Source organism: Epinephelus lanceolatus, chromosome 4 (genome assembly GCF_041903045.1).
Source record: "Epinephelus lanceolatus isolate andai-2023 chromosome 4, ASM4190304v1, whole genome shotgun sequence".
Taxonomy (NCBI): Eukaryota; Metazoa; Chordata; class Actinopteri; order Perciformes; family Serranidae; genus Epinephelus; species Epinephelus lanceolatus.
Window position 1 is genome coordinate 5,287,720 of NC_135737.1, and position 15,171 is coordinate 5,302,890.

Here is a 15,171-nt window from a genome sequence, read left to right on the forward strand (position 1 = left end):
TGTTACTCCGAATGTAGGCTATGAATCGTGTGTTGAACCAGGCCCCCTCGCCATAATGTTGGTTAATTACATTTGCGCATCACATATGATCTGTACATTGATCGAATGAAAATACTTCCTGTTGACATAAACAAATTCATCCTGTGATGCCGCTTTTATAGCAATGTGTGTGCAGTCGATAGCTCCGATAACATTAGGAAAACCAGCTCTCGCTGCAAATTGCGCTTTAATGTTGGCCTGTTCAGCTGCATATGAGAATTTGATATACCTGGCTGACATGCAGATGATTCCGTCCCACACAGCTGGCATGGCTTGGCTCAGGGTCGACTGGCACAGTCCCGCTTGGTTGGTCAGCTCCCTCTGGAATGTCCCTGTTGCTAGGAACCCCAGTGTGGTCAGCACCTGTATGGATACAGGCAGCGCATGGCTCCTCGCCGTGTCGCGCTGCAAGGCCGGCCACAGCTCTGCGCACAGTTCCAGGAGGATTGCCCTCGAGAACCAATGCGGCAAATACTGCTAAAGCAGCCATTGTTGTTAACGGTATTTTCTGCACCACTTTGCAAATGCTTTTATATCCACTCATCTAATTGCAGACACATGGGTGTGTTAATTGTTCATCAGTGTTAATTGTTCATGTGTCTCTGATGTGCACATCACTCTGAGCACTCATTGTTTTCACATTTATTTATTATAACAGTTTCCCAACATCACCTCTAAGTGTCGCCTAAGGATCAACAGCTGTAGAAACATGTGTACGCCAGCCATTAAGTTGGCATGAGGCACCGCACATTTCCACAGTCATTTGACTCTTGATACATCTGAACTTTGTGGTGGAAAAGGACGTACGCCACGTTTTTGTGCGTACGCACCCTTTGTACATGAGGCCCCTGGTGAAGTCAATTCCTTCTCTGAATTGCGTCCACCAAATTACAAATTTCTTACCTCACCGCACACCACTGGCCGGGGAGGGGGTGTTGCTGTGGTTTTTAAATATGTTTTTAACTGTAAACTCCTGTCATCTAATGTGTACACTAGTTTTGAATTGATGTTGTGTAAGATTGAAAGATCCACTCCGGTTCTTTGTGCACTCATATACAGGCCCCCTAAATTCAACCCAAAATTTATAGATGAGTTCTTGCACTTCCTATCCTCAGTGCTCGTTAATTGCGTTAATTGTGATCATGTGCTTATCCTGGGAGACTTTAACATTCATGTCTGCTGCCCATCTGATGCACTCCCCCGGGACTTTCTGAATTTAATTGATTCTTTCAATCTTACCCAGTCAATCATGGAGCCCACCCACATACATTGTCATACTCTGGACCTTATTTTAACATCTGCTATCCCTGTCCCGTCTGCCCAGACCAACAATTTGGGTTTGTCTGATCACTGGCCTATTACGTTCTCCACCTCACTTCCTTGCAAGGCTCCTAAATGTAGTCAATCACACAGCTACTCCAGGTCTATTACTCCTCTCACTATCCATCAGTTCTCTGATGCCTTTTCCTCTGTTCTCCTCTCTGAAGCTTCCCCTCATGACCTAGGCACAGAAGAGCAAGTAAATAATTGTAATCGCATATGTAGCAATATTCTCAATTCAATTGCCCCTCGAAAAGTTATAACAGGAAAAAACAAAACTCAGCCCTGGTTCAACTCCACAACTCGCTCACTTAGGCAGGAATGCAGAAGAGCAGAGAGGAAATGGAAGAAGGATAAATTACAAGTGTCCTACCAGCATCTGAGACAGTGTCTTATTAATTATCAGAAATGTGTCAAAACAGAGAGATCAAAATACTTTTCAGATATAATATCCAAACATGTCCACAGACCCAAAGTTTTATTTGACACAATTAACTCAATACTTAAACCAGTATTCACAAAGTCTAATGATGCTACATCAGATACCTGTGAACACTTTCTAACATTTTTCATCAACAAAATTGACAGTATTCGTTCCAAGACTGTATCTCCTTCTGTTGATCCTTCAGAGCCACCTTCATGTTCCTCCATTTTAAACAATTTCAACTCAATTTCTCTCTCCACTTTGACACACATCATTTCACCTATGAATCCGAGTTCATGTTCTTTGGATATTATCCCCTCTCACCTATTTAAGGAACTCGGTTGGGCCCAGTGTTCTCTCAATAATCAATAGCTCTCTAGTGAACGGCTATGTCCATATATGCTTTAAACATGCCATCATTCATCCTCTCATCAAAAAAGAAAATCTTGATCCATCTGTTCCTGGTAACTACCGTCCAATATCAGAGCTCTCATTTTTATCAAAAGTCCTGGAAAAAGTTGTTTTCTCTCAACTCATCTCCTACCTTGACAGTTACAGCATCCTGGATACATTTCAGTCACGCTTTAGAAAGCATCATAGCACAGAATCCGCCCTGTTTAGAGTAAGAAATTACCTACTATTATCCTTAGACTCGGGCTGTTATGCCACTCTGATTCTCTTAGATCTTTCAGCAGCATTTGATACTGTGGATCACTCCATTCTCTTGGACCGCTTGGAGCATGTTGTTGACATTCAGGGACTGGCTCTTCAGTGGTTTGCTTCCTACCTCCAAAGCCGCTCAGCCTCTGTCCAAATTGGTAATGTGTACTCCTCCTCTGCTCCCATCTCCTATGGTGTTCCCCAAGGCTCCATTTTAGGCCCAATTTTATTTTCACTGTACATGATTCCATTAGACTCTATACTAAGGAAATACAATATATCTTATCACTGTTATGCAGATGATTCCCAGTTGTAGCTCCCTTTGAGACCATCAGATCCTTGCAGCATTGATTCACTATTACTCTGTATTAATGACATAAAATCTTGGATGGCACAAAGCTTCCTCCAGCTGAACAATGACAAAACTGAGGTCCTCATCTTTGGCCTTACAGACATTTCTGCTTCTGTTACCAGTGCTTTTGCTTTTGGTGTCATCTTTGATTCTGGCTTTAAATTTGATAAACAGATCAACTCAGTTGTCAGCTCAAGCTTCTTCCATCTTAGATCCATTGCAAAACTTAAATCATTTCTGTCCATAAAAGATTTAGAAATTCTGGTTCATGCTTTCATCTCCTCCCGATTAGATTATTGTAATTCCCTCTACACCGGCATCAACCAGTCAGCTCTGTCACACTTGCAGCTCGTTCAGAATTCAGCAGCAAGGCTCATTACTGGTACCAGGAGAAGTGATCACATTTCCCCTGTATTGGCCTCGCTTCACTGGTTACCTGTAAAGTATAGGATTTATTTTAAGACTCTTTTATTTGTTTTTAAAGCACTGCATGGACTAGCACCAGATTATATTTCAGAACTCCTCACTCCCTATTCCAACTCTTGTCCCCTCAGATCCACTGACATATTACTGCTTTCCATCCCACTTACAAAGTTAAAAACCAGAGGTGACAGAGCTTTTTCAGATGTTGGTCCAATACTGTGGAACAGCCTGCCACAAACAGTTAGATCCTCAACCTTTATAAATATATTCAAAGCCCGGCTAAAAACCATCTCTTTGCCTTGGCTTTTGGTGATTCATCAGGAGAACATTTTGTTTGATATTCATCTTTTTCATCATTCCTGTGGGCTACAGCAACACTAAACCCCTGCGCTTGCCTGAGAAGGACTTGAACATGAAAAAAACAGCTATTTTTAAATATCCCATGGAGAGAGACTCTCACTGCAGTTTCTTCTATTTTGTTTTGAAAATGTTGGTGTGCCGTCTCATTCTGTGGACAATAAATGATGTTTAGACTTCCCTCTGTGTCAGCGGCAATGGGGAAGCGAATGCTGGACAGAGCAGTGAGTTACAACAACCCTGCCCACTTTTACTGTAACGCTACTGTTTGTGGTGGAAATGCCAAATGGACCTAGCGTCGAGGTACCATGTCTGAAGGGTGCTTGACTGTCATGACATGTCAGCTTCATTAAAAGCATAGTGGCAAATTAAAGCAACAATAGATGTAAAAACACACAGATATAATATATCTGTGATCAGTTCCCTTTAATAATTTTTTCAATCTTTTCCTCCTTTCCAGTTTCTCATTTTATGTTATGGAAGCGATCAATGGAAGTGCACTTGTCCTTTAAACTCAATAAAAAATAAAAAATAAAGACACCTGGTACATTCGTTACAGGTGAATCAGTTTGTAGAGCAAGTTTGTAGAACAGTTTTGAACAGTTAGAACAAGAGGCTGCATTGCAACGTGCAAATCACACCTTCTCGTGGCTGCCTGTGCTTTCCCTGTCCTCGCGGCTGCAGCTTCGCTCTCTTCATCTACTTCGTCACCACTGCTGTACACAATTTAAAAACTACAACACCCATAATTCATGTAGGAACTGCTGCAGCCAATGTGCAGCCAGCGGGAGCTGCAGGACTACTCAACCACCATGATCAGTTTTTAATGTTTTATCAGGCAATAACTACTCCAGACTCTGCTCTAGTGTAATTTTCAGGACAATTAGGGCAGGATTCGGGATTCGGGACTACTGCTTGGGTTTCAGGACTGTCCCGAATTTTTCAGGACATCTGGTCACCCTATCCCTAGTCCTGGGCTGCCACATCCCTTTATCCCCCTCTTTGTACTTACCTGGAGACATTTCAACAATGAACTACTTATGGCTCTAACTATCGCCAAGAAAATCTACCCTCCCCCAGTCAAAACACTGCATTAGCTACACACTCCATCTGGTCATCTTTCATTAATTTCCTACAATCTTGATCCTGTTGCCCTTCTTGCCTGAGAACCAACCATAACTTAAACACATCTACATCTGTATCAACATCTACTGTAGTTTCACCTAAACCTACACACACACACACACACACACACACACACACGCACACACATGCACATGTAAGGGAAACCAAAAACATGCAAGGAAGGGGAAAGGGGGGAAAACAAGGGGATATGTTGTGTATGTTTATGGGAGAGTACGGTTGTGTGTGTATGTATGTATGTATGTATGTATCTATCTATGTCAGATCATATGTAGCACTGTGTTATTATTATTATTATTGTTATTATAATTGTTAGAATCATTGTTATTATTAATATTATTAGCACCTTTTTTATTATTATTATTATTATTAATTCTATTTATTTATTTTTATTTTTTTCTTTCTTTCCCCTCAAATCTGAATCGAGCACCCATCATTTCAGTCTATGTTGAATTGTATGTCTTGGAGAAATATTATTGATGAAAGTTTAATATTTTTTGTTTTGTTTTTGTTACTTAAATGTATTTCTATCACCACCACTTTTGTTTTATTTAACCCCCCCGCCTTCCCTTTTTTTTAAAAAATAAATAAATTATACAATACAATACATATATTTCATTTCACTGCCATCACCACCATATGGGTGCAGTGGTGGCGATGCACCCCCCTGTCCCTGTTGGTTGGGATGGATAGACCTCGAGTGCCGTAATTGGTATCTCTGGAGTTGGAGGCAGGGGGGGACAGGGCTGTGTCACTGTGTTCTTCAATTCAACTACAATACAGTCAAGTTTTACTGCTGACTCCCTTTAAAACAGGCAGGTCAGGAGGCAGATTAGGAGGGGATCAAACCCAAATGGGCCAGCTCCCTCCTAAGTCGTTCTGGGGGCGACCCAAATTGGGACCAGCAAAATACAACAAATAAAAACAAAAAACAAAACAAAATGATACCAAACAAACACGACAACAAATATGGTCCCAGGTGGGAAAGATATTCACAGTAACAATATTTTGAAGGTAGTAATAAATAACAAATAAAACACGTAACCTACCGTGTGTGCCCTGCCAGCCCACTCCGGAGCCCCGGGACGGTGCCCCGATCCCGTTTCGCTCCCAGTGGCAGGGGTGGATGTGCTGCTGTCACCCTCCCTGACCATATAGGTATTAGAGTTATTAGTGGTGGTGAAAGTAGTGTCAGCAATAGTATTATTCTGTCAGTTAGCCCTTTTTGTTTGTTTGTTTGCTTGTTTTTTGTTTGCTTGTTTGTTGGTCTGTGTGAATGTGTGATTTTTGTTTACACCTTATTTAATAGCTACACGCACACACACATGCATGCACGCATGTATGCACATAAAACACAACACCAGAATGACATTTTGCTCTCCTGTTCTATGGTCAATTTCCCTGTCCTGTATCCACTGTTTTGTCTTGTCTACACTGTCTTGTTGATGCTCTGTTTAATGTCTTGCAATTAATTTAAAAAGAAAAAAATAAACTAAGAGAACTAAATTTTGAAAGATGTTTGAACGATGCTTGGATGGAGACGGGCGGTATTTGCTGCTGGCCTATCCTTACATCATGCTGGCAAAGGGGCTGAAATTAGCACATCCACCTGGGTGTTGATCAAAGCTGATTGGAGCAGGAGTTCTTAACTACCAGTTACTATTGTAAAGTCATTCTTGTTTTGTTTTTGTTTTTTGTCTAGTGGGAAAGGAGCTTTGCTTATCAGTCCTGGTTTTCTGAATCTGTATTAACTGTGCCTCAGTCCCTCTTCCCGCTTTTCCACACAGTTCCCATCAACAATCACAGCATTCTAGGTCCTTTTTTTTCAGATGACTTACAGCCAAGAGTTATTCATTGGACCTTCTGGTCCTTTTTCATGACATGCATAGACACACCTGGACTCCCACAGGAGTGTGTGGATGATGAATGGTTTTTTTCTTTATTTCTTTGCTCCTATGAGGCTGACTGATGAATAATAAATGACCATTATACTCCTGATCACCCTGATCGACTCTAATTCACAGTACAGGCAATGTTTCTCTGAAAGAGGGAGTTTGTGTTGCTGTACATCTGTATTGACTGTGTGTGTGTGTGTGTGTGTGTGTGTGTGTGTGTGCATGTGTGTCAAAGCATAAGGCAGGTGTATCGAAGTGTGATTACTGAAGGCTGGGCAGGATGCCACTGGGTTTATTCTTCCTGCTCTGCTTTAATTAAGCTTTGTCTGCATGAGTAACCTTGACCTGATCAGCTGGGACACAACACACACACACACACACACACACACACACACATCGTCCTATTGCTGTAGATGTATTTTCTGTACATGTTGATAAGTCTGGTGTATCTCTTATGATGTTATCTGTCTCACCTCCTTCCTTGGTTCCCATCGTGCTCTTGAATTTCAAATCAAAGGTAATGGATTAGTGATTAATCTGCTCTGAATTATCCACTTTCTGACTAGTAACAGTATACAGTAAATTGAATAAGAAGATTAGAATCAGCTTAACTAGCCAAGTAACTGTACACATACAAGGGCTGTGTATTTATTAATTATTGTAAGGACTTTATTTGGTCAGTTTTAATGGATGATTCACCCAAATTCAGTAACACATTTTTTCTACCTAAAAGGAACATTATTTTTGGAAGGATAAACCGATTTTTTTTTTAGTTTTTTTTTTTTTTAACAGTCCTCAATTACATCCTCAGGCAAACCGGTGTCACTCCGAAGAGGTCAAAAACTAGCGCTTGGTCAGTGACTTCCGGCAGTATACACAGACAAAAAAAGCCGTCCTTTCATGTTAGCATGAAAGTCCTGTCCTGGTGGCATCAAGGGGAAATGCAGCAGGACAACAACAAAAGTTAAAGTGGTAAAAGTCTGTGTAGGGCAGGAGGGGTGGTGGATGGGTCCAAAAACCACTGACTTTTGCGTGGGAGGCCAGTGATTTTTAAGTCAAACCCTGTTCATTTTTCCTAAACCCAACCACGTGCATCTGTTGGCTAAACATGACCATGTGCGTTTGTTGTTAAAGGAAAAAAAACAATTCACAGTGTTGTACCACTGTAGTGCATTTATTTTGAAAGATACTGTATGGAAACTGTACATTTACTGTGAAAACGGAAGTGTATTTTAAAAACACATCATGCCTGTAACAAGCTGAATTTCACACAGCATCCCAGAACGTAAACAACTAACATACTGGGGTACCTTGGCATGTCATATGTTGATGTGTTAAGTCAGTGACCAAACGTCAATATGTGATGAGGTTGGAGTGAGAATGCGTTGCCTCAGGAGGCTTTTAAGCTTTGTTTATGGTCACACACAACACCATGTTAGAGGCATCCATGGATGGCACATAAGCAAGGAGCTAGCACAGAGGCTTATATGCACAATGCGTTATCCATTAAACCCAGTTCAGACCAATGATTTGTGACGAGACCAAACACTTTTAGAATGTTGCAGAGAAATGTTGCTTCAGTGTGAACTGGCCGGGTTGAGCTTGACAGAAGCTGGCTAATGGTGTCACCTGCAATTCAGCTGGTCAAGTTGCCAGTGGCTGGTTTTAGAGCTTAAGGCTGATCACCTGTTTCAACAGCCGATCAGCTTGTAGTGAAGTCTGCTGGTCAAGTCACACAAAAGAAGTTAACAAAATGAACGGAAAACGTTTTAATGTTAGCGTGTATAGAACAAACTGCGCGAATTAAGGATTTATTCCAACCAAAAGTAAGAAAATGGACCAAGATGGCTTCTGTGGGAGTTATTTTGTGTTTGTTGCTTTTGAATGAAGTTTGTTTTCTGATAATATAATGATTGTTTATATAATAGAGTCTGGTGGGTCTGACGATAGTGATCTTGGGTTTGTTTCTTTTTAAACAAAATGGGTCTTACTCTTAAACAAAGAAGGTCTATCTCTGTAGGAGTCCTTTCAATAATTTTGTCAATAGAGCTGCAGCAAAATATGCCAGTTTTAAGGTATACTGTGACATCAAAAATGACAATTATCATACCCTGTCCATTTGCTTATCTGCAATGCTGAAATAAAATGAAAGGAAAGAGGAGAATCTCAGCTATATTTAGTTATTTTCAAATGGGAGACTTTTTACACATACTTACACATACCATTAAAAAAATGTTTCAAGTTTCAATTACAGTAATAAAAATTTGTTCAACAAAAGATATCCCTTCTGTTTTCATTCCTTTAAGGGTCATTTTGACTCATAATAATAGAAATTCTGTAATACTGTAAAACTGAGACAGTTATTGTACCTTGAAAATCTCATACCATTGCAACCCTACTTGTCAGACACTACAATTTGAGCCTGTCAGTGGCAAAGCACTTTTAGTGGATGTCCTTTGATGATGCAAACATGTCTGTGTGGTTACATTCTAACCCATTTTGCTGCTTACAGCTGCAGTGGTCTTGCTCATCATTGGACCAGTTTCCCCTTAGTCACAAAACCTGGGAAAATAGTCTCCAGGTTGAGAACTACCCTTTAATTATGGATTTTGAAGTTTATTTGACATGCAGGGAGCCGCACAGCAGCTCCTCAGCATGGTAATGAATACTTTGTTTTTACCCTTTGCTCAATAGAATGCAGAGGTGGGTAGTAACTAGTTACATTTACTCAGTTACATTTACTTGAGTAACTTTTTGGATAAATTGTACTTTTCAGAGTAGTTTTAATGCAAAATACTTTTTACTTTTACTTGAGTTATATTGTTTTAAAGCAACAATACTCTTACTTGAGTACAATATGTGGCAACTCTACCCACCTCTGAGTACATAATAACACACATATATATATATATATGTATATATATATATATATATATGTGTGTGTGTGTGTGTGTGTACAGTATATATAAGAATATATTTGTGTTTCTTGATTTATGTTATGTTTGTAAAGATTTAATTTATTTTTGTTTTAGTTAAAGGAGTATTGTTTAAAATACATAAATTTGCAGATTATTATTTTTGATTGATTGATTACGTTCATGTTCTTATTTTACAAATAAATCAGACGTTACTCAACAGTTACTCAGTACTTAAGTAGTTTTTTCACCAAATACTCTTTAACTCTTACTCAAGTAATTATTTGGATGATTACTTTTTACTTTTACTTGAGTAATATTGTTCTAAAGTATCAGTACTCTTACTTAAGTACAATATTTGGCTACTCTACCCACCTCTGATAGAATGTGACGTTTTGTGGACTTTCCCATAAATGCCGACGATATCTTTGACATGACTGCAGGTGTACTGATCAAAGTAGTGCCACCCACATGTTCCTCTAGGCTGTGATCACAATCATGAAAAATCAACAGCATCCATATTCTCTGGCCTGGTTACTTCCTATTTGTCTGTACTGACACCAGAGCTTAACATGGCCAAATATGGTTATCTATGATCAGTATGTTAGTGTGGGATATGATGCTCTCAGCATCATTTTGCGAATTTGGTTGACTTTCCATGTATTTTAAATATGAAAAATCAAGTGTGGCTTTGCATTTCATCTTCACATTCCCTCCTCTTCCTCTCTCAGCTGCCTGTGGCGGTTTAATCAGGAACATCACCGTCGGTCGAATTGTCTCTCCTGGATTTCCAAGCAACTACAGCAACAACCTGACCTGCCACTGGATGCTGGAGGCCCCTGAGGGCCAGAGACTACATATTCACTTTGAGAAGGTGGCTCTGGCAGAGGATGATGATCGGTAAGCAGGACATTCAGCTTTTGTATGAGGATTGTTGGACATTGTCAACATAAAAACAGTGCATTAAGCTTGCAGTGAATTTATAATTTCTTCAAACTTAAGTCATCTGGTCCTGTCTCCTGGCAACCATGGCCTGTAAATACTCCGTTATTTTTAACTATTAATAATTTCTTCTTTTTTTTTAAAGTAACAAGATTTTGTTAAAGGAAAGATTACATTGCATTTATTTAGCCACAGTTTAAAGCAACCTATGAGAAGTGCATTCAACCATGTGGAAAAGTGCAAGAATTTTGTCGTCCTGATTGTCTTTGTCTTATTATGTTGGTCTTTTCTGTACAATCAACATCAGCTGCTCTTCCTGAGGTTTCTACCATTTTAAGCTACAGGTCGCTCTGTCGGTTAATCGGTCAGTCCAACCCTGGCGGACAGTTTTTGCCCCAGGAGGCTGAAATTGAGCATGTACATCAAGTGTGTGTGTTTGTGTTTAACCAACATGTTACATTTACACGTTTTATACATATCATATCAGCCTTTATAAAGTAATGTAATACATGGACTGACTGTGAAATGGAGGGGATGGTGGATGGCGTGCCCCCTTGGCGAGAAAGCTGCCAATTGTAGATGACTGTTCAAGACCAACAAACAACAAAACCCATTGTTTTTTAGCTACTCACTGGTGTGTTTCCAGCAGCTTTTAAGGCTCCAAACAGCCAAACGGCCAAAAGCCCATCCGCAGGGATAGAACCACGAAAAGCAGTTGTTTTTTACCGAGACATTGTTGCTTTTCCTGCCAGGATTGTGTCTCCAAAATCAAGTATTTTAAGCCAAAAGATGATCTTTTCCTAATCATACCCAGGTGGTTTTTGTGCCTGAACCTCATCTCACATTACCAACAACGCTGTATCCACTACATAACGTATGATTCAAAGTAATGTAATACATAATGTCCAAATGTATCTGTGGTTTACAGAAATTTCAAATTACAATGCCAACATTTTTTCTGGCAACTGGATTGGTGTGAATGCATAAACAAGTGGATACATGTGGATGCATGTGGGTATGTGGTTGCAGCTATTGTGAATGTTAGTTTCTGATTTAAAGGGATTTTGGGGGGAGTTTTCCTTTATCTGACGCTATGGTCTAAGGACAGAGGGTGTCATATGCTGTACAGACTGTCAAGTCCTCAGGGGCAAATTTGTGATTTGTGATATTAGGCTATATAATAGGACAGGTGCCCGGTACAGTCATAGTCTGACCTTGTGGACCTGAGCATTTCCACTAGGGCAGTTGAGCTTAGATGCCTTCCTCAAGGGCCACCAGTGATGGAAATGATGGATGGTCAAGTGCTGGTCTTTCACTTTCCCAGCCCAGACTTACCAGAGATGTAGCCCCCCAACTATTGCCCCATTTTGTCCTTTCTCAAACTACCTTATGTAGTACCAAGTACCAAGAAGTTTGTTTAAAGATACTCACACTGAAAATAAACCAAGAGAAGGAAGATGGTCTGCAGTGGATGCTACCAGTGCAGAGTTTTAGTGTGACATCATGATCAAAATTTTATTTCAGACGTATACACCCTAACAGAAATCTTTCTTTTTTGATGTGAAACAGTCTAAATTGATCGTGTTTGCTAATGTCAGAATGTATGAGCTAATTGCAGACCAGTGTAGCTACTTTCTCATGGCTCATGCTCCGTTAACAGTGATGTATTACTTTCCTCTTGTGCACATCTCTTCACTTATGTTCAATGTAAGAACATGGTTTCTGAAGACTCTGTAGGGTAACACCTGGCTGTCAGTGCAGCTCGAAGCAGTGACAGGGGAGTGTCATTTCAGCAGTTACAGAGGACTCATAGGGAGAGCCACGGGGGGGAAATTAGCTGAATAATCCATTTTGTATACCAGCCAATAGCTGAGCTGCTCTCACACTCCTGCTACAAATATAAACTTCATAGATATGAAGAGACATCTGGACAGCTCTAAGGAAATTGAGAAGATCAGAAAGAAGTGATGATGTGGAGAAGATAGGGAATTGGCACAAGTGTAAAAATTGGTAGTGTAATGAGTTAAGGTCTGCGGGCATTTCAAGAATTTCTTGTTAAAAGCCATCTGTTTTTCCATTGTTGTTGTTTGTTTGTTTGTTTGTTTGTTTTTTAACATACCACTTCAATGACTTTGGAAATGTAGAATCAAGGCTTGATCAAATAAAATCACCAAAAGACACCAAAATCTTCTTGAGCATGTATTTGATGGATCCACCAAGAGATAAACTACTTCACCATTCATATGACTCTCTGGGCCTCATGCAGCTACAATCATTTACATTTCAGAAGTCAACTCCAGATGTATCAAATGTTCTTAACCATCCAAATCTGCTCTTACCCAGGTGTGCTGAATGATGAATCCCACTTGATCACAAGTAACCTATTAGCATAGGTAACACCCCCTGAATACCATATAAGGGCAGGTGTTGTGCCGTGTGCAAAGACTGTGGCACATGACCAAGAATTTGAGACAAAAAAGGCAGCAATAAGCAGTGGTGAAATCCACTTAGTCTTGAATGTACTCAGCCAAAGTAGCAGCAGGGTACACCCTGGACAGATTGCCAGAGTATTGCAGGGCTGACACATACAGACAGACAACCATTCACACTAACATTCAAACCTACAGCCAATTTAGAGTCACCAATTAAGCTATCCCCAACCTGCATGTCTTTGGACTGTGGGAAGAAGCTGGAGTACCCAGAGAAAACCCACGCTGACACTAACTGACTTAAACAATTATCAAAATATTTGCCTGGCTCTCAACTAGCCCTTGGCTACCGGCTATCACATCATCCCGGCTGGCAGAGCACTGAAATACTTCACAACTACTCAACAACTCAACAACTCAACAATACCTCCAGTTCTCTATGCATCTCTGCCATCAAAACTCTTGGACTGCTGCAACAGCCTAGATACATCCACAGAAGCTCCCATCGCAAGTTTATTTACTTCCAGACCGATCACTCCATCCCATCAATTTTGTCACCTGAGCGCTCTGTCCCACCACCAAATACGTCATCACCAAAACAACACACACATGCGCTCTCCCTGGCTACGCCCCCTGGTCAAAGCCCCACAACAACTTCACAACATGCACAATCACATGAAATTTACTTTGCTGAACACCTGGTCCCTTAAAGGGATAGTGCACCCAAAAATGAAAATTCAGCCATTATTTACTCACCCATATGCCGACGGAGGCCCTGGTGAAGTTTTAGAGTCCTCACATCCCTTGCGGAGATCGGCGGGGGGAGCGGCCAGCACACCTAATGGCAGATGCTGCCCCAGACTAACGTCCAAGAACACAAAATTGAAAACACAAATTATCTCCAACATGCTCATCCGTAGTGATCCAAGTGTGCTGCAGCCCCGACATAAAAAGTTGTTTCGAAAAACGTCATTTGAACTCTGTTTATAGCCTCACTGTAGCCTGTAGCTCTGACTGCTTCTCTGTGCTCCGCGGTCACGTGTGCACGCTCAGGTTTCCAGTGCTCGACTCCGGTATTCTGCGGCTGGCTGAGGGTTAGGCTCATGAGCTGCGGTGGCTGCTTTGTCCAGTAGCCTGAGTTACGTCTGTATACTCGGGCTCAAACAAATACGGCTCAACAAAGAAATGCTGTTCCTCCTCAATTTCAAAGTCTTCAGACATGTTGGGCTGTCCTTTGCTAAAAGACCGTAGTGCAAATTATCTTTTAGCTACTGTGGTTACTGTTGTCTCCCCCTGCGGTGCACGTGTCACGTGATGTAAACACGGGTAAGCAAAGCTCATGCTTTCGCTGGTCTCGCGCAAGTGCGCACACGTGAGCACAGAGCACAGAGAAGCAGTCAGAGCTACAGGCTACAGTGAGGCTATAAACAGAGTTCATATGACGTTTTTTGAAACAACTTTTTATGTCAGGGCTTCAGGACATTTGGATCACTATGGATGGGCATGTTGGAGATATTTTGAGGTTTCAATTTTGTGCTCTTGGACGTTAGTCTGGGGCGCCATCAGCCATTAGGTGTGCTGGCCGCTCCCCCCGCCAATCTCCACAAGGAATGTGAGGACTCTAAAACTTCACCAGGGCCTCCATCAGCATATGGGTGAGTAGATAATGGCTGAATTTTCATTTTTGGGTGCACTAACCCTTTAACAATAAAAGTGACATTCTCAAGGAATTCATTCTTGTCTGAGCTCCTCCATCAGCACACTCTTAGGTCTGCTGATGCAGACCTCCTGCCTCCCCCAGCAGGACTAACCACCGCACCTGGGGGACCAGGCCCTTTTCCATTGCTGCTCCCAACCTCTTGAACTCCAGCAAATTAAAAAAACGAGGGGCAACATCGGAGTAGCCTTTCCCAGGTGGAGAGAGCTGCTGAAGGAGAAAGGTTATGCAATCACAGGCCTTAGCCGCTGTTAGCTAACAGTGGCTAACAGCTAACAGCAACAAGTGGCTCAACCTCACACACCTCATCCCTCTCCTCGCATCACTGTACCGCTGTTAGCTGTTAGCCGCTAGCCGCTGTTAGCACTAATAGCGGCTAACAGCGGCGCTGGCCTGTGATTGCATTACCTTTCTCCTTCAGCAGCTCTCTCCACCTGCGAAAGGCTACCCTGATGTTGACCCTTGTTTATTGAATTCGCCAATCGCGTTGCCTTTTTGATTCCCCTTTGCGCTTTCTTGGCGACGAGGATTCCATCTCCCGTGATGCTGCATATG

The 15,171-nt window shown here is 41.4% G+C and overlaps 1 protein-coding gene across 4 annotated transcripts in view; it reads left to right on the forward strand.

Annotated features, from left to right (window-relative positions):
* The window catches only part of sez6b (seizure related 6 homolog b), a 542,199-nt gene that overhangs the window by 416,947 nt on the left and 110,081 nt on the right, over positions 1 to 15,171 (forward strand). For all 4 annotated transcript variants that reach the window (XM_078166884.1, XM_078166883.1, XM_033632224.2 and 1 more), the window contains one exon: positions 10,260 to 10,428. In XM_078166884.1, the coding sequence (XP_078023010.1) occupies positions 10,260 to 10,428 (169 nt within the window). The remainder of the gene's footprint in view (positions 1 to 10,259; positions 10,429 to 15,171) is intronic.